General features: G+C 47.4%; 1 protein-coding gene across 1 annotated transcript in view; it reads right to left on the bottom strand.

Moving 5' to 3' along the window:
- The window catches only part of LOC129386746 (uncharacterized), a 79,403-nt gene extending 59,500 nt beyond the window's left edge, over nt 1-19,903 (bottom strand). The window contains exons 1-3 of the mRNA XM_055074954.2: nt 19,797-19,903; nt 15,077-15,100; nt 13,249-13,355 (exon numbers count right to left, since the gene is read on the bottom strand). Of these exons, the coding sequence (XP_054930929.1) occupies nt 13,249-13,355; nt 15,077-15,100; nt 19,797-19,903 (238 nt within the window). The remainder of the gene's footprint in view (nt 1-13,248; nt 13,356-15,076; nt 15,101-19,796) is intronic.
- Nucleotides 19,904-20,139: the final 236 nt, after the last annotated feature.

Here is a 20,139-nt window from a genome sequence, read left to right as displayed (position 1 = left end):
AAAAATGACTAATTATTTATTCATTCAGGTGAAAAGTAATAAGTATATGTCAAAAATCATAACTAGAGATAAGTCATCTTCATTAGGCTTAAATATTCTTGATCGGCTTTAACCTATTTGATGTTGCTTCTATCAATAGAAATTTCGCCGAATGGATAAAAGCTGCACGTGGTCATAAATGGAACGTAAAATGTTAGTTGCAAAGTTAATAGAGAAAATGCCATCGCTGTTGATTAGAGCAAGCAAGGGCAGCCAATGTTTTCATTAACAATAAAAGAAAACAATGCACTGAGGCAAGCCATGTAATCGTAGGGTATGATGGCTCGTGTGTTATATTCACAGAAAAGGTGCCAAGTTATCGTAAACGCAGTCGAGGCTGCCAGAAAATTAGGTTGTGTGACGATACAGTTTTCACTCTTAACCAAGAATGAGCTGGCGTAAGAAAGGCGTAAAAGAATGTTGCTTAGAGATGCGGTGCAGGGATTTGAACCAAGTATCTCCCGAATACGAGGCAGATGCTCTACCTTTCGTCACCGCTGTTCTAGTGAATAATGACTCCAGTGAGATAAGAGTGCTCCAAAAATTTATAGGAAGGCCATAAGATGGTGGATCCACTGCGGTGCTGCAATATCAGAATACCTAGCAGCAAAGGCGATATAACATAATAAAAAACACGCACTCACTATGGAATGGTAGGTTTGCATAAACAAGAAAATGTAAATTCGCTGCGATTGAAATGAAATACATGGACAGCATGGCTGCGGAATTTTTTACGCCACCGGTGTGTGCCTGGACACCGAGCTAATGCGCCATGACATAAAATTAATACGGTGGTCATTGTTGCGCATTGTGACTGCATTTGTGATTTGCATTGTGACAGTGCCCTTAGCCATGTGCTTCAAGTATCGCGTTTGAATAGCTTAGTGCTGCAATAAGACTAGAAGACGTTGGTCCACCCGATTAAATTGCGAATAGAACATTAAAGTGCACAACTGTAAAACGCAAGGTTTTAGAGATTCAATACTTCCCTCGAACCAATCGATAATTGAATGTACCAGCTGCAGAGGCGGTTGCCTGTCAATCTGTAGATACATTTATAGATGAGCACCAAAAATAACGTAAATGTTCGGGATACATCGACTGTGCTCTATCCTTCGCATATAAATCTGTCCTTTTACATCACCCCGCGCATGAGCTTTTTCGTGCTTCTGCCATTGTTTAGTCGTCTTATAGACGCCAATTTCGCTGTGTGAATCTACAGAAGGTGATATCGCACGACGGCCGATGTCACATATCATACAACATATTTCTTCTAGCTTTCTGCGTGTTTTTTCGCAAACAGAGTGCCAAGGGTCGTTTACTTCCCCCATATATATGTTGGCTTTTTATTGCGTTAAGAAATACGTGGACACTACAGGTGCCTCTCCGCTGCGACCGTCATCGCAGCCGTGATGTTCTGTGTAAAATCCAAGTTCGGCAACACCACACGGCATGTGCTGTAGGTGCATGTGAGAGTGGGCGAGGGTTAGCCGAGTACGGCGCCGTCATCTCGCGCGCGCAAGGGCGAAATGCGTGGAGGAAGCGCGCCGTCCTCCACACGCGCGCAAGGCCAGGGGCCAGGAGGGGGTTTTCTCCGGCGGCGGCTGCGTATAGCACGATTGAGCGCGGCCGCGACGCAACTACCTCGGAAGCGATCTGCAATGATTATAGAGTGTGGAAGTACCAAGGGCTGATAGCTTCGTGCGCGCGGCCTTCCCGCCACTTAGTGCGGGTTGAAGCGAGAGGTCAATTCCGCTCACTGCGGCCCCTCTTCTTCACGCCGGCGTTGTGACAGGGAGGGTGTCCGCACTCATCGAGTGAGATGCGTTGATGCTTGCCTATGCACACGTGACGCTATGCTTAATTTATTTTGCAAAGAAATGCTTACGAGTTTATACGGATGATAAAACTGCATTCGTTTTATTGTGTAGGTGCCTAATAATCTGTTTTCCTTATCAATGCTTCAGCTTCGTGCGATACTGCGACTTTTTTAGTGAACGCGACGGCTTTCACGCCTTGTTTTATTACATACTGCAATGTTATTGATGTCAGCCAGCCCGCCTTGCATTCAATCTATTGTTAGTGCCGCATTTTTCGAATACGGCCAGGCTTTTTTCTTGGACATATTGCCAACAATGAGCTAACGGCATACATTCGTGACAACAGAATATCCACCTATTTTCGTGAACAAATACAGCCAAGTCACGGAGCCAAAAGTATTTCTCCGTTACGCCTGCAGTAAAATCAGTTTCGAGAATATTTACGCTGGCTTTAAGAAATGCTGGATTTCCGACGCACTCTCAGCACTGAGGACGACGTCATTTCGGAGCTGAGGACACCTGCGAAACCTCCCAGCAGGGATACCCTTCTGGGATTTCTGGTGAGGACGTAGCTTGTAGCGTTCGCTTGTGATTTTAACTAGCAGAGGTTAATGGTAATAAAAGTGTGCCATGCTTAACGTTTTTCTTATGTTTTCTAAAGGTATATGGGTTTACCTATATTCTATTTACATGTTCTTATCTCTTGACAATTTCTGTATGTTGCGGCCGACCTATATTCCTGGTAAATCTAAGCTTGAATAATTACTGCTTTGTTACCCTGTGGTGACGGTGACAAGCACAGTACCAAAACTGTATATCATAACATTTTGTTTTGGTGTGCTTCTGAAATGAAAAGCGAGTAAGGCTCAAAGAAACACAATGTTGGCGAGCCCTGTTGGCGATCTTCGAAAATCTAGATCCGCGCGTCGACTATTATGCATGACTCGTCAAACTGTCCAGAGTAATCGCTAGTCTCGAATACCTTACAGAAAGTATAACAGTGTTCGCGGCGGCTTTGCAATCTTACCACACAAGATTCGTTGAGAGCCTACACAAATGATAGGAACAACGCTAGTATTCGTGTAAGTTTGAATTCAGGCAGGCGTCTTTCACTCCGAGCGATAACAAAGTAGGAAGTGGGTCAGATGGAACCCCCATAACAAGGAGAAGTTTGTACGCATGGTAATGCCACCCTTATCAACAGCATAGTCGTAATACTAGAAATACGAGAACAAAAAACCTAATCAACCGTATAAGACAAACGCAATAGACAAAAATAGACACAAAGTCTTACTCATCGTTAGCATTGTCAGAAGGGCTTAAGGTCCAATAATCGACGATTTCCGGCCGCGAGCAGTGCAGCTGTATTGCGTAATGTCACGTGGCAACCCCTCATATGCCAGTGCGCCAGTACGCCGGATGATCCTGTAGGACCAGAAATAGCGTCGATCACTGGTTATTAACCGGCATTTGGGTCCTAATGCAGATGAAGTTACCGGGCTGGTATTCCATGTAGCGTTGCCGAGAATTGTGGTGTCGACTGCTCGTGTTTTGCTGGATTTGAGGCGCAGATGCGCGAGTTGTGCTTCTTCGGCGCGTTGTAGAATGGAGCTGCGTCGAGATTCACTTCGTCGGTGATGCGCAGTCGGATGACATCCAGAGTCGTCATCGCGTTTCTTCCGAAAACCAGCTTGAACCGCGAGATGTGCGCTGTTTCTTGCACTGCAATTTTGCATGCGAAGGTTCTGTACGGAAGGTCGGCATCTCCCTCTTGTGCTAGGCGTCGACACACATTGCTCACATTTCGGTGAGGATCTTCTTTAGCATTCCTGCAGGACAATTCGTCTTCGGGTTGTTGGCAGTTGTCCTGCTGTGGCTTGTCTGGCTGTATTGCAGAATGGTTTGTGTGGGCTTTGCTGCAAAGGCAAATGATGTGGGTGATGAGGACTTCCGGGGCACCATGTTACATCGGTATGCCCTCGATCAAGACTTTCACCACTTCGGTTGCACTGCCTGTCGGCAGAGCTTTCGTCTCAGCGAAGTGGGTAAGGTCGTCCATCCGCACAACACACTGATTTCCGTATGTTCACGTGACAAAGTGGGCCAATATATTTATCTCGGCAAGGACCCACTTTGACTGCCTGAAGCAATCTCGCTAGTCCTGTTAGTGGCGTCTTGCGTCGCTGGTAGTCTCGACATGTCCTGATGTAGCAAATAGCGTAAGCGGCGGTGCGTGTCCGATAATGCAACTTTTGTATCCTCGCGAGCATAGGGAACAGATAGGTGCTCGGCTTTGTGACCATCAAGCAGAGCATGCGATTTTTGTGGCCGTAGTGTTGAGATCACCAAGAGAAGGTAGTTTGCATGTACTGCAGAGAAGATCCTAAATACGAGGGCGTATTTCTGCTGTGCAAATGATAAGAATGATGATATGTACTGTTTAATAGCGCAAGGGCCAAGTGTGGCAAAATAACGCCAAGGCAGTGGTTATGAGTACGGAATGGTCTAATGGCTGATGTGACGTGGCTGTAGAGAGGCCTAAAACTAAAAGCTATCAATTGCTTAAAATACAAAAGGAATAAAAAATATGAGAATGAGTGAAGTAGGGTATGCTGCAATTATATAATGTAGTACAATGGGTGTAATAGCGTTACATGAATAAAAATGAACAAGTGATTGTTGAAGGCAAGTAGCACAACAGCCTCATGCGGGTGCCTTGAGTACAAGGGCCCAGAGGCATGTGCTATAACAACGGTTGACATCGCAAACGTGGCTTCTCGCAAGAGGCCGTGTTACGAATTTCTTGGAAACGATGAGAATCCACGATTACACACCATTCCCCGAAGTCGATCACGTCTTCCAAGTTCTAGACAAGGCTTCTTATTTCCGCTACAGCGTGTTGAAGCTCCGCGAATTCTTTTGCGTGTATTGTTCATAGGAATTTGTCTTGTGCGTCTTGCAATGGCAGCTGGGTGGGGCGCGAAAGAGGCAGCCAGCATGAAACGTTTAACGTTCGAACTGCTAAATCACTGTGGTATCCAATTCTTGCAGTTTCAGGCTCCTCTGTGAAATGTGTTCTGTAGGATCCTTGCAGTTTGCCAGCCGCCACATGGGTGAGGTTGGCTTACGATTTTGAGGGACCTGCCCTTTAGATATTGGCCAAATTTTACAGTAGCTCAAGAAACGGGAAGGCATTCTATTTACATCGGTGAATATTCGGCCTGTTGTATCGATAACGTCGTGCTAGCATGAACAACGACCCTTTCTATTCCGTCATTTTACTGAACAAGCACTGCAGCGGGCCCGACGCGACTTGCTTTGGTACGGACTTACGTATCGGCGTCATCGTAAACTTGAGCAAGCATCGGTGGGAATGCAGGCATCGTTTGAGTTCTTGAAATGTTTTAGCTCACGGCGTACCGCAGCTATACTTGACGTCGGATTATGCGCGGTGGGTCAGTGGCTAGGTGAAGCGTGAGAGCTACTTGATGGAGCGCCAGTAAGAGGCACACAGACCCCACTACTACACTACTCGTCATTGCCAAAGCGGCACTTTTGCGGCTTCAGAGCGAGCCCTGGTGACTTGATGGCCTCTAGTACTGTCCCTTGCCACCTAAGGTGATCGTCGAAATTCCCGGAGAAGACGACTCACCTAAGTGGAGAAAACAGGTCTGCCACTTCAACCATGCAAACACGGTGTTGCAGGGTGCTCGGCGCCTGCAACATTGCATGTACAGAGCACAGTCCGAATGGCATGACCTTGAACTTATGGAGGCTCTCCGGCCTAACGAAGGCGGTCTTTTCGCGATCCCACTCGTCGACGAGTATATGCCAGTAGCCAAATTTGACATCCACCGACGAGAAGTACTTAGCGTTGCAGTGCTGATCCAATGCGTCGTCTCTCCGTGGTAGGGGGTACACTCCCTTTTTTGTTGCACTGTTCAGTCGACGTTAATCGACGCAGAGGCGCAGGGTTCCGTTCTTTTTCTTCACAAAGACAACAGATGCACACGGGCTTCAAATTCCAAAGTATTCAGCTTCCATAATAATCGCAAGTGCCCGCGTGTGTTCCAGAAAGTTCTACATAATTCCCTTCGCTAATACATGTAATAATCATATTGTCACGTAGTCGTGACGTCAAAGAATACAGTAGCAATACTGTTAAACACAAAACTAACTTTTATTGGGCGAACCTGTGCCCACAAAGAGGCTACACTTATAGCAGAACGATAGCGGCGAACACGGTCGGCGATCGTCGAAAATCTGATCAGCCGGTGAAGCGCGTCGGCTTTTGTACAGCAGTCGTCGAATGTTCCAGACTAATCGTTCGGACCCGCGTGCCTTCCACAAAGTTCTACACCATTCGCGTTACGCGATGAAATCACATAACACAAGGTTCGGCGACAACAGACAGACGGGTAGAAGCATCGATAACTTCCTAGAAACGTCGGATACATGCAGGCGCGACCCGCGCTGTGCGATTACATTTGTTAGGCGGCGAAACGTGGTCGCCCGATAAAGATAAGTACACGTGTCAATACCACCCTCTTAAAAAGCATCGACCCGATACTGCATACAAATGAAAGTAATAAAGAAAAACACCCGTAGCAAAGAAAACAAAAATAAGGAAGTTCGTCAGCGTCCGTAAAAGGGTTTCAGTCGCACCACGTGGACCACTTCAGATCGTGTGCGGCGCCGCTGTGAATGCGAAATTCTGTCTGGCACGACCTCATAGTCCAGTGCGCCAATACGTCGAACGACCTTGTAGGGTCCGAAATAGCGTCGCAATAGTTTCTCGCTCAGTCCTCGTCGGTGTATAGGGGTCCAAACCCAAACACGGTCACCGGGTTGGTACTCGACGAAGCGTCGTCGGAGGTTGTAGTGTCGGCTGTCGGTCCTCTGCTGGTTCTTTATTCGTAGGCGGGTGAGCTGTCGGGGTTCTTCGGCGCACTGGAGATAGGTAGCGACGTCAAGGTTCTCATCGTCAGTGACGTGCGGCAGCATGGCATCGAGCGTCGTCGTCGGGTTCCTGCCGTAGACCAGCTTGAACGGCGTCATCTGTGTTGTTTCTTGTACCGCCGTGTTGCAAGCGAATGTTACGTACGGCAGGACGGCATACCAGGTCTTGTGTTTGACGTCGACGTACAGTGCTCACGGAATGAAACGCGTCAATTTAGGGCGAAGTAATGTGCACAGTTTCGTTTCAACCAGCTGCAGTTCGTGTCACATCGACGTAATTCTGGCGCATACATTTACATCGGAGTCCTGGTCACCTTTGGTGACCAAATTCCTAGCGACATGGCATGCTGCTCTCGCGTACTTTGCACATATGTAGGGTTCTACTAAATACTCCGTGTCCCATTTCATTCCGTGAGCACTGTACATCGCTAGCATGTCGGCGAGGGTCTTATTCAGCCGCTCCGTAAGACCATTCGTCGGCGGGTGGTAGGCCGCTGTCCCCCTGTGCCTTGTCTGACTGTATTTCAGAATGGCTTGGGTGAGCTCCGCTGTAAAGGCCGTTCCTCTGTCGGTGATGAGGACTTCTGGGTCGCCATGTCGCTGCAGGATGTTTTCGACAAAGAATTTCGCCACGTCAGCTGCGCTACCTTTCGGCAGTGCTTTAGTTTCAGCGAAGCGGGTGAGGTGGTCCGTCGCCACGACGATCCACTATTTCCGGTTGTTTACGTCGGAAAGGTCCCGGCAAGGCCATCCCGATCTGCTCGAATGGTCAGCGAGGAGGCTCGATTGGCTGCAGTAATCCGGCTGGCCTTGTCGGCGCTGTCTTAAGTCGCTGACAGTCTCGGCATGTTCTGACATAACGGGCGACGTCGGCGGTCAGGCGCGGCCAATAATACTTTTCTTGTATCCTCGATAGTGTCCGGGAAAATCCGAGGTGTCCAGTGGTCGGATCGTCATGTAGGGCGTGCAATACTTCTGGACAAAGTCCTGACGGGACAACAAGAAGGTAGTTGGCGCCGACTGGTGAGAAGTTCTACTTCACGAGTAGATTGTTTTGAAGCGTGAAGGAAGATTATCCGTGCTTAAATGCCCTCGGGACAACGTCGGTGTGCCCTTCCAAATATTCGACGAGGCCTTTTAGCTCCGGGTCTGCCCATTTCTGTTCAGCAAAGCCTTCCGCACTTATCATTCCAAGGAAGGCGTCGTCATTTTCGTCATCTTGCGGCGGCGGGTCAATGGGGGCGCGTGATAAGCCATCGGCATCGGAGTGTTTTCGTCCGGACTTGTAGGTTACAGTGATGTCGTATTCTTGTAGTCTGAGGCTCCACCGCGCCAGTCGTCCTGAAGGATCCTTTATATTTGCTAGCCAACACAACGCGTGATGGTCACTGACGACTTTTAATGGCCTGCCATAAAGATAAGGGCGAAATTTAGCTGTAGCCCAAACGATGGCGAGGCATTTCTTTTCGGTCGTAGAATAGTTGCCTTCCGCTTCTGACAGCGACCGGCTAGCGTAAGCTATCGCTTGTTCGACTCCGTTTCTCCTCTGGACCAGATAGAACGGCACCGAGGCCTAGACTACTGGCGTCAGTATGGATTTCTCTATCGGCGTACTCGTCGAAGTGCGCAAGTACCGGCGGCGACTGCATGCGTCGTTTGAGTTCTTCAAATGCGTCGGCCTGCGGCCTTTCCCACTTGAACTCAACATCACATTTAGACGTGTCAACGGCTCGGCGATGCGTGAAAAGTCCTTGACAAACCGCCTGTAGTAGGCACACATGCCAAGGAATCTACGCACTGCCTTCTTGTTGATGGGTTGCGGGCACTGTGCGATAGCAGCTGTCTTTTGCGGGTCTGGACGGACCCCAGATTTGCTGATTACGTGGCCTAGGAACAGAAGCTCATCGTAAGCGAAGCGTCATTTTTCCGGCTTCAGAGTAAGCCCTGACGACTTGATGGCCTCTAGTACTGTCGCAAGCCGCCTGAGGTGATCGTCGAAATTTCCAGCGAAGACGACGACGTCATCTAAATAAACGAGACAGGTCTGCCACTTCAATCCTGCTAACACCGTGTCCATGACGCGCTGGAACATTGCAGGCGCCGAGCACAGTCCGAATGGCATAACCTTGAACTCGTAGAGGCCGTCTGGGGTGATGAAGGCCGTCTTTTCGCCATCTCTTTCGTCGACTTCTATTTGCCAATAGCCAGACTTGAGGTCCATCGACGAGAAGTATTTAGCGTTGCAGAGCTGATCTAATGCGTCGTCTATTTGTGGGAGAGGGTATGCGTCCTTCTTCGTGATCTTGTTCAGACGACGATAATCGACTAAGAAAATTAGGGTTCCGTCCTTTTTCTTTACCAGGACAACACGGGATGCCCACGGACTTTTCGACGGCTGGATGATGTCGTTGCGCAGAATTTCATCCGCTTCTTCTCTTATAGCTGCACGTTCTCGCGGCGACACTCGATAAGGGCTCTGGCGGAGTGGTCGAGCGCACTCCTCAGTGATTATGCGATGCTTGGCGACTGGTGTTTGTCGAATCCTCGATGACGTCGAAAATCAGCCTTTGTATCGTCGGAGCAGACTTCTGAGCTGCTGTTGCTTAATCACGGGGAGACTTGGATTAATGTCGTAGTCTGGTTCGGGAACCAACGTCGTCGGGGTTGATGCGGCGGGATCCAAGACGACAAACGCATTACTGGTTTCCAGAATTTCCTCGATGTACGCGATCGTCGCGCCCTTGTTGATGTGCTTGAACTCCTGGCTGAAGTTTGTCAACAACACTTCAGTTTTCCCTCCATGCAGTCGAGCGATCTCTCTTGCGACGCAAATTTCACGGTCTAGCAGTAGACGTTGGTCGCCTTCGATGACGCCTTCTACGTAAGCGGGTGTTTCGGTGCCGACCGAAATAACAATGCTGGAGCGAGGCGGGATGCTCACTTGGTCTTCGAGCACACTCAAGGCGTGGTGAATAGGAGGGCTCTCCGGCAGTATCGCTTCATCTTCCGACAGCGTTATTGACTTCGACTTCAGGTCGATGATTGCGCCGTGTTGGTTCAGGAAGTCCATACCGAGAATTACGTCTTGTGAACACTGTTGGACGATAACGAAGCTGGCAGGGTATGTCCTGTCATGAATGGTTATTCTTGCCATGCAGATTCCAGTCGGCGTGATGAGGTGTCCTCCAGCGGTTCGAATTTGAGGGCCTTCCCATGCAGTTTTAACTTTTTTCAACTGCGCGGTGACGGGTCCACTCATGACGGAGTAATCGGCTCCTCTGTCCACTAAAGCGGTGACTGCGTGGCCGTCGAGAAGCACGTCGAGTTCGGTGGTTCTTTGTCTGGCGTTGCAGTTAGGTCTCGGCGTCGGATCACGGCTGCGTCGTGTTGAACTGAAGCTGGAACGTCGCGTCGACAGGTCGTCTTTCGTCGTCTTATTCTTTCCTTTCACACTTCGTCGGGACGGCGGCGTGTCGTTATGTCGTCGAGGTAGTTTCTTCGGTGTCTTCGTCGGCGGCGGAGGATCTTCGTCAGTTCGACGAACAGCAACCGCACCTCCATCGGTTGCTGCTTTTAGTTTTCCGGATACGGGCTCGCTGACCGGCCCCGGGCTGGGCCAGTGTATGGTGGGCGCTGCGGCGACAGGTAGCGGCCTGGTTATGGCGAACGCGACGGTCGTCGAGAGCTCCACTGAGTAGCGGCGAGGTAGTCGGCGATATCGCGACGGCGTTCACCTTGCTGCGGGCGCGGAGCATTCACGGCGAAACGTCGCAGTCCCATCTCCCTGTATGGGCATCGTCGGTAAACGTGACCCGCTTCTCCGCAGTGGTAGCAGAGCGGGAGGTGGTCAGGAGCGCGCCAAACGTCTTTCTTCCTCGGGTAGCTGCGCTGGGCGACGGGTGGGCGTGCTGGCGGCGGCGGTGGTGGTCGACGGAATTGCGGCGTTACGGGGCCCTGGCGTGGTCGTGGAGGGGGACCCTGACGGCGGGCGACAGCGGCGTTGGTCATCGCTTGCGGCTGAGGCTGCGGCGATTCAGGGGCTACTCCGAGTCGTTGTTGGAGCTGCTCACGTACGGCGTCGGCAATCGAAGCCACTTGAGGCTGTGATGATGGGAACAGCTTCTGTAGCTCCTCCCGCACGACAGCTCGGATAGTCTTGCGTAGGTCGTCGGTGGCCAGTGACTGAACTCCGGCGTAGTTTGTCGAGTTCGTGCGGTGGTCGAATTGCCGGTTTCCCATCTCGAGTGTCTTCTCGATGCTGGTGGCCTCGCGAAGAAACTCGTCGACGGTCTTCGGTGGGCTTCGTACCATTCCGGCAAAACGTTCCTCCTTCACACCACGCACGAGTAGGCGGACTTTCTTCTTCTCGGGCATTTCAGGGTCGGCGTGGCGGAAGAGACGGCTCATTTGCTCCGTGAAGATCGCGGTTGTCTTGGCGCACGACGCTTGCGAATGTCCGCAGGAAGCCGCTACGGAAAAGTTCCCGGGTCGTTAAGGTGGCTTCTCGGCACTCAAACCACGTCCTGGCTGCGTCTTTCACTGCGTAGAAGACTTGTCGCAGTTTGTCGTCGCTGTTCCAGTTGTTACACGCAGCGACTCTCTCATACGTCTCAAGCCAGCTTTCCGGGTCCTCGAATGTTCAACCGCGGAACGTCGGAGGCTCCCTGGGCTGCTGCAACACGACGGGGGACGCTGGGGCTGCCATTGGGTTGGACTTGGTGGTGATCTTCCTAGTCGTCTCAGGCAAAAGTCCGTGCTCCGGGGGCTGTCCTTGCAGCCTGCGGCTACCTCGCTGGTTCTTGGCGACGTTGGTGCCTTCCGCGTGAGGACTTGGGTCACGGCTTTGTGGGAGCGTCCGGTACATGAACGCAAAGTACCTCCACCAGATGTCACGTGGTCGTGACGTCAAAGAACACAGTAGCAGTACTGTTAAACACAAAACTAACTTTTATTGGGCGGACCTGTGCCCACAAAAGAGGCTACACTTATAGCACAACGATAGCGGCGAACACGGTCGGCGATCGTCGAAAATCTTATCAGCCGGTCAAGCGCGTCGGATTTTATACAGCAGTCGTCGAATGTACCAGACTAATCGTTCGGACCCGCGTGCCTTCCACAAAGTTGTACACCATTCGCGCCACGCGATGAAATCAGATAACACAAGGTTCGGCGACAACAGTCAGCCGGGTAGAAGCATCGATAACTTCCTAGAAACTTCGGACACATGCAGGCGCGACCCGCGCTGTGCGATTACATTTGTTAGGTGGCGAAACGTCGTCGCCCGATAAAGATAAGTACACGTGTCAATATTACCCAATATTCGCCAGAACCCCCTCCCCCACCAGACAATGGATAGAACCATCGAAAACATTATTCCAGAAACTTCCGATACATACAGATGCAGGCACGTTCTGGGCTGAGTGAGAACATTTGTTTAAACGGTGAAATGCGGTCACGCGAACAAGATAAACAAGAACACGTGTCAATATGTACATATAATTGCATATCATATACGCCATTTTATTTTAATATCATTGGGGATTAGAGATACACTTAAACAGACACTGTTCTTCATATTTCATGCTTCACGTAGGGGTTAATTGAGTACAAAGAAGAAAGGAGGTCTCACTGGCATTTAAAATGTTTCAAGCTTTCGCCTTATGTAGCCCGGAGAACTCGGTGGCACATAATCATTCCCACAAAAAAGGCGTAGTCGAGAAAAAGCAAATTTGATGCGATGCATAAAGAAACACAACGCCGTCTGATATAACCACGTTTTCATTACGACACCTGGGCTCTTCAATATTTGTATGAGCCGACGTTATTTTGATGCAATCCTGTAATGATTTCACATTTTTTTGTTTATACGCATGGAAGGTTAGATCAATCCCAATGTTCTGTGGATCAATTCTCCGCACTACTAGCCAGTCTTTTGTGCCCTAACAGGTGAGATAACCACCGTCTGTGCCGTTTTAAAGGTTAGCCCGCGCGAAAATGAGTGATGCCTTGGTACCCTGCTCTAAGAGGAGCAATAATTCTGTGCTAAGCAACATTTCGAGTAAAACATGACGACTACTCACATCCTAAGCGGCAGCAGTACTTGTGATGCCGTCGTCAATTACCGCGGCGTTTCTGCCCTTGTAAAGGTTTATTTATGAAATATTCAGCTGTAACAAAATCAGTGAAAAGAAATTTATTCTGACGAGCCTAAATATTCATCCTATCCTACTTGCAGAATATGGTCCGATGGGACCATAAAACCGCAATGTTGCCTTTATAGAAACCGCGCAGGGCCTGGCATTTGTCGTCAAGAGCTTGGTTTTCCATTCGCTGCTTCCTGTGACCCAACGGTAACACTTATCCACATTTCATCGCATTGTATTGCCCTTAGAGAAGAAACACTCATACAGATCAAAACAGCATCACTCACCCTGACTCAAATTGGATGTCCATAAAAATAGACCCATGAGCAGCGCGATGAGGCAAACGGCGCAGCAGAACAGAAGCACTTTCTTGCCTGTATCGTCCGCTTCGTCACTGCGAACGACAATTGCCCCATCAAAATATTCCTTCGGATGAATAGGCTCTGCATGCTTGCGTTTCTCTATTCAACTAACATATTTCTGTCTCTGCGCTATTGCAACAGATTTTCTAAAATTCTCGCCAACAATGCGCGGTAATATGCGATAACCTAAAGAAAACGCGAATAAGCGATTTCATAAAATATTTCCATTGGATTGCATTTGTTTCCTTTACGAGGAAGTTTTATATTGGGAGCTTCCATTTCAATTAATTTAAAACGATGATTTTCTCCCCGCGCAACTCGTGCACCAAATTTGATGAGACTTGTTGAATTAGGAAGAAGGAACTTAGTCCAGTTGTAGCGGACTACTACGTGCCAGAATGGTCCGGTCACTAAAGACGACGACGACACGTCCGGCAAGATGACTGTGTGCGAGCAGTGGAATCGGCGGAATCAGGCTCCAGCCTGATAAAGGGGGTTTGTTTAAAAATATATTTCGTAGACGCAGAGACCAGCTTCTGCCTGGTTTTCCTTCACAGTCATTAAAGAACGGTGTTACGAATATATTTCACTATCTTTATAAATAGATCGTTGCAAAATAAAACAAACCTTAAATATAATTTTGCAAACTCTCCAAAGCACCAATAAAAGCTATATTCTAATTTCGTCAACAGCAATTGATACATATTAAGCATACCGAAATTAGGCTAAGATGCACGACCCTGAATTCTACCTGTAATTTTCAAATACGGGACTTCAAATGCCCTTGTAATCCATGCAACAGATTTACGCAAGTATTTTATAGCCCATTTATCATGTCGAGCAACTAAGGACCGTCGTCTTTCTTTCGTCTCCTTTGGTCGGGGCTTTTACACGTCTGCGTGGACTATTGATCTTTCGTTTCAACATGCGTGAGTACACACATGGCCTTGAGTGCAAGCACCCAAAAGTAAATGGAATGTGGTTCGTCTCTTTCCCCGAATCCTTTAGTGCACCCCAAAAATAAAACGCCAAGATCAATCTGTATTTAGAGCGACCGTTAGAATATTTCTCAGGGAGCCATAACAATTTATCAGTGGCCGTTCTTTTGGAAACGCAAATTATTAAAGTCAGTTTATATATATATATATATATATATATATATATATATATATATATATCAGAAGGACGTACTTCGAAGTTTTCAGTGCCACATTAAAGCTTTAGGGTTGGGTGCATAGGTATACCACACGCTTACTATATTGTTGTTGGGCTTGCATACGTTAATTGAAACAGCGCTTCACTTAAATGGAATCGCCGGTGCTAGGTTGAAATGAGAGGCACAGTTGCAATTATTGCTCTTTAGAATCAAGAGACGTGCATAATAAGGTAACGCACATGTTTAGCTACACGAATAAGTGCAGGCGCGTTGTTCTTACCTTAGTTTTATTTCTGTAACAATAACAAGAAAAACTTCGATAAAGCATTTGAAAAATAGCGTCAAGATAACGGATTACGAGATTTATCACAAATCGAAGTTGCAAGGTACCTACCCTGTCTTTTTGTTTTCATAAGTTGGAGAAATATTACACGAATTCTTACGTTTACAGTATGAATTAAGCGGACATTTCCTTAGTCTTGCTACAGTCAGCAATTCCCTTGAGAATTTTTGAACGTAAGTATAACATTTCTTAACCTATTCTTAGGTGTAAAGTTGTGGGGTGTCTGAAATAGCGAAATTACTGGTGAGACTCACCTGTACCCACAGTTGAGGCGACTGCTGAAACGGAAAACAGCAAAGAGTGAAAAAATGTGAAATACCAAACTCGAGCAACGCCTTCACTCTGCCACTAAAATCCGGCATCTCATTCATGGAATTGAAGCAAAGGTATTGCACGAGGGTCTGTGCGAAGCTTCCATGAAAACGAAGTGTCCCAGGTGTGCATCTTACGCAATAAGCTGGTGTTAGAAACCCAGATTCCGCACATTTCATCGCATTCTGTTGGGATTGTAGTTGTTCCGGCTTGCAAATGCGGCGCGTATTTTTAATACTTGGGTTGTTGTGCGCACAAACCAGATCCTTCGTATTTCTTTTTCTTTTGGGGGGGGGGGGGTGGAAGAGGCGGGAAGGAACGTGAAACTAGGGCGCATGTTAAAATATAACATAAAGTAGTAGGTAAATAAAATATATAGAAGCCAGCACTTTTAAGAACGGTAAAAGCTTAGGCAGCCAGCGATGGCAACTCCGCCTAAAAACTTTTGCTGTTCGGGCTAACCACGTAAACAAAACGACCAGTGCGAGAAGATAAACTTGCAATATTTGGTGAAAATTTTACTACAGCAAATTTCAGTGCACAGAGGTCAAGAAAATATAAATTTCAGTTCTATTTTGTTAGGCTTACCTTTTCACGAGTATAACTGGTAAATGCAATTATGTAATACACTGATATAAAGATCTAAGATCTCATGTAAAGGTTGTTTGCGAAAGTATTAACATCCATCTAAACGAAGGCTTCTGTAATAATGAAAATTCACGGGGCGCCTAGTTGCGCCTCTGATCAAAATCATAGTACCATGTTCATACACTGAAGTGGTTTTACGGAGTTGTTGATGAAAAGGAACAGCATGATGCCTCTCTACAAGCAACGGCCGGTACATAAATGTGCATACATTGCTTGAACACAGCGGCTGGTGAAATTCACTAGGTGAACAGAATGTTTTTAATACCTCAAGCGCAAATACTTTTTGCTTATACCGGGTTTCTGGCCTAAGCTACGATATCGAAATGAATTACAAGACACCATGCTGCACAGTCTACAAAAAAAATCGGCAGTATGTTACACTCCTGTAACACGTGAACGTGAAGCCCTGCTGGCACAAGTGGTAACGCCTCAACGTTATCCGATAGGAGAGGTCAGATTGTTGAACGACATAATGAGCTGCAGTGTGAAGTAAACGCATTGTGCTGTCGGTTGATTTCCTCAACAACACATGTGTGCACATAACACACTATCTAAACGTACTTTTATTCCTTCTTTCGTTCTCTCTTTCATTGTTTTCTCCTTCTTTCCTCTTTCATCGCTCTTTAATTCTTTACTTAGTTCCTTTTCTCGTTCCTTCTTTCATTCTTTCTTTTTTTCGTTTGTCCTTTCATATTTAGCCATTGCATCTCTGCTTGCTTAGGGGGAATGAGCCATTTCAAGTTATCATTTCCTTTTCGGATATGAGTCATTGCTCATGGCTTATGATATTTCAGAATCACTCGACTAAACGCCGCTTTTTTCGAGTATGAGTCATTGTAACGAGTCACGTAAGGCTTTTGCCCTAACGTGCAGCCATTTGATGTAGGTAATACAATGCAAGGGTGTTGTCGTACATTATTTTATTAGTACGTCTTTGCAGAAGTGTAGTTCTCAAGCTCGAGTTGAAACCATATTGAAATGGAACGTGCTCATGGTAATAGTTGTCTATAGAATCTTTTTATGGGTGCGTTGTCCGTAAAAACAAAAATCCCAACTTTGTACTTTTCTGTCCCCTCATTACCAGCTAATTTGGAAGGTGAGCATTCATTAAAAGAAATAAAATTCCTTAACAAGAGGACACCACTTTCATAGTTTTAATGTGCATATATTTATGTGACAACTGCGTACAACGCGTCAAAACGCTCAGGGTTTATGTGGGTGGGAACAGTTACTTCTTGTGTGATGAAGCCTTCCTGGTTCTAGTTATGAAACAGATTGAACAGACACTGCTCCCTTTTCGTGGGTGACCTTATTCCATGATTTCAAATGTAATTAGTACATTGTAACTGTAGAACTTTTAACGTCTATTGAGTACTTTATACTTTCTTTATTTTAGATTACTAAAGCCAGCTTACCCGTTACAAGTTTGCACAACTATTGGCAGCGTAGTAATTTTGCATGTACAACAAACGAGTACTGTTGGCCTCTGCTATGTCAGGCAACATAAAGACGTGGCTACCGTCATCAAGTCATTTGCAAGTGAGAAGTACGAGCATGAGCATCTAGCACCTCGATATCATTTCGACAATGAAAAATGCCGCCACTTGTTTCGCAGATATGTGGTACCGATGCGTTCACATGCGAACTATGAAATGGTTCTATTGTTAATATTATGTAGCCACTCACATGAAACTGATAACTCTTTGTGAGAAACCTGTTTGTCTCAGATTCCACGATGCATAATGAAATTTACCGCCGTTAACGCAAGGGAAAACCTTCGCACTACCCGATAAAGGGTCGATAAAAAAAAATTCCTCGTTATTTTGCAGTGTTCTTAAACACTTTGCTGCCAGTGGCCACATTTGTTGATACTTATTGTAATGTCAGGTACTCTTGAGAGAAAACTAGCGGTGCATTAAAATCCCGCGCCTTATTTAGCCTGGAATATGGTCAAGGAGCGAGATAACGGAGGAGGCAGACTCGTAGCCAGCACTTTTTCTTTTTTTTTTGCGGGGGGGGGGGGGGGTTGAGGGAGGGTATAGGGTTCGATTAATCTCTCTTGTGTTTCTCATTCATGGGGCATCATAATACAACTACAGTTGAAATTAGAATACACGAAGGGATGCCCTCGCAAGATTTTTTTCATTAAATCAGGAAGCTTGCAAAATTGAGAAAGAACTTTTTGGTCCCTCAAAATCTAAAACTGTAACGTAGCGCACCTGAAAAGGCTATCGCGGCATCGCATTTGCCGCTAATCTAGCCATCTGTCACACAAACCATGAAACAACGAAAGCAACCACCAGTGCCCCTACCAAGGCGGTTTTGAATCGGTGGTTCCATGAATGGGCACATCGCGCAGACTCGTCAAATTAAAGCTAGGGATGTGACCATGGCATCCTAGATATTTTAACGCGATAACTTTACAACGCGTGCTCGAAGAAGAACCCGTCTGTGTCGAAATTAGAAAGGAATCACCGCTTTTTTAGACATTTGTTTCATGGCAAACGTCTTCAAATCGAGTTCGGCCAAGTTTCTTTCATTAATTCGGGTTGATGGAAAAACTGAACCCAATGAGTACCTGCCGGGAAATGGAAATTTCTTCGCAAGATCGAGAACTTCGTAAAATCGCGTTTCGTTAGATCGAGATTTAATTGCATTACGTTGAGCGAGCCGCTGGTCTCCCTGAAGGCGTGTACCGTCCTGTAGTTGTCTGGGGCGGGCGTTCGAAGGATATGCGCCTTTGTTCAGAAGCGCCTTGCCAGGGATAAAAGTGAGCAGGGCGCACGGCGGACAAAAGGTCTGGCTGGGGGGGGGGGGGGGGGGGGGGGCTCCAGTGCCGTCGGCCCAGCCTGGCTACGCCACCGTCTGGAGGGGAAACTCTCCCGTTCGTCAAGGTCAGAAGACGTCACGATTAATACACGCCCCGCGCTCCGCGAGCTGTCTTGCAGGATGCGGTATTTGTCGCAGGCATTTAAAAACGTTGTGCATTCAACTCCAGTCAGGCTCCCGAGAATAGCTGGTGCGACAGCGCAGTCTCAGACACCGGGGCTTCGCGCTCGCGGGTGGGCTTCGTAGGCCACGTGCCGAAGCTCGTCGAAATCACGTGCAAAGCGCTGAGGTGACGAACGTGGCAGGAAATAACTATCCGTGTGGCGTCGACAAACAGATGTGTGTGAGCAACTGACTAGGCGAGCACACGGCGTGTGGCGGAGCGTTCGATATCTTGCCTCGGGGGCAATATTTGCACTGCACCGCGAGCGGTGATCGACTAAGGTGCCTGAATATGACCGATATCACCATTGTGCTGTTTATCGCAGGGTGCTCGAAACCTGCTTCCTCCTCGCCATATGTGTGACGCTCAATCGCCGCTCACGCACGCTCGGTCGTGGCGTTTGACTCCCCCCGCAGCTATCTTGATACGTGGCCACAGTGTTTTCAGCTTCCAAAGGGGAACACCATGACATGGCCCGGGCGGCCGCTGAAAAAAACAACACTGCTGCAAGCGTTTTCGCAAATCCTTGTGTTCACTTCCATTGTCATCGGTTGTGGACATTTTTTCTGAAGCCAAGTACACTTTCCAAAGCCAAGTACAAAGGAGAACGCCACATATTGGCTGAGGTGTCCATTAAAAAAAAAAATGCCTACGAGTAGCTCACGAGGTATTTTGACATTTTGTGTCTGCATTTGCGGAAATTTTTTCCGGTTGCAGAAAGTAATATAGATCACTGAATTATTTTCATGAGTTGTTGCAACTGTGAAAAATAAACAAGTTTTAAAAAGACACATTTTCTTGCCTACACTGTTTTCCGCAGGCCCGAGGTTAGAAGTGGCGCTCTTTGTTCAAAACGGAGTATACATTCGTCGGCGATTTAACGAACTAATGGGTGCATCTCCACAAGAAATTCTGTCACACTGAATACAGCCTACAGCTCGGTGTGGCTGTGCGCAGACTTGGTGCACTATAGCGCATCAACACAATCTCTCTCATTGTATCCTAAAACCGGTCTTTCGTACGCTTTGAAGATTTTCTGCTTGAAGCGGTCGAGCTGTTTCTGACGAAATCTAGAATTTATGATGGCTGCTGCACTGCTGTCCGACCCTTCCTCTTGATCACCCTTCATCTTGATAACGTAAACTATTATGCTAGTGATCGTCATCATTTTTTCTTTCCTTTATACGTATACTACACAATTCTTTTCATGGTAGGATTTATAGCGTCGCAAGAAAAAAAAAAACGCTGCGGCAGAAATTACATAACGTAGATATGCAGCCGCCGTCAGACTTGGCATGAACACTGAAGTTCCCTTTCTAGCAGGTAACGTGGACAAACACTGCTTTGCAAAAATCGTTCGATGTT

This window comes from Dermacentor andersoni, chromosome 8 (assembly GCF_023375885.2).
Source record: "Dermacentor andersoni chromosome 8, qqDerAnde1_hic_scaffold, whole genome shotgun sequence".
NCBI classification, from domain to species: domain Eukaryota; kingdom Metazoa; phylum Arthropoda; class Arachnida; order Ixodida; family Ixodidae; genus Dermacentor; species Dermacentor andersoni.
The sequence above is the reverse complement of the archived record's forward strand: the minus strand, read 5'-3'. Positions and strand labels throughout refer to the sequence as shown.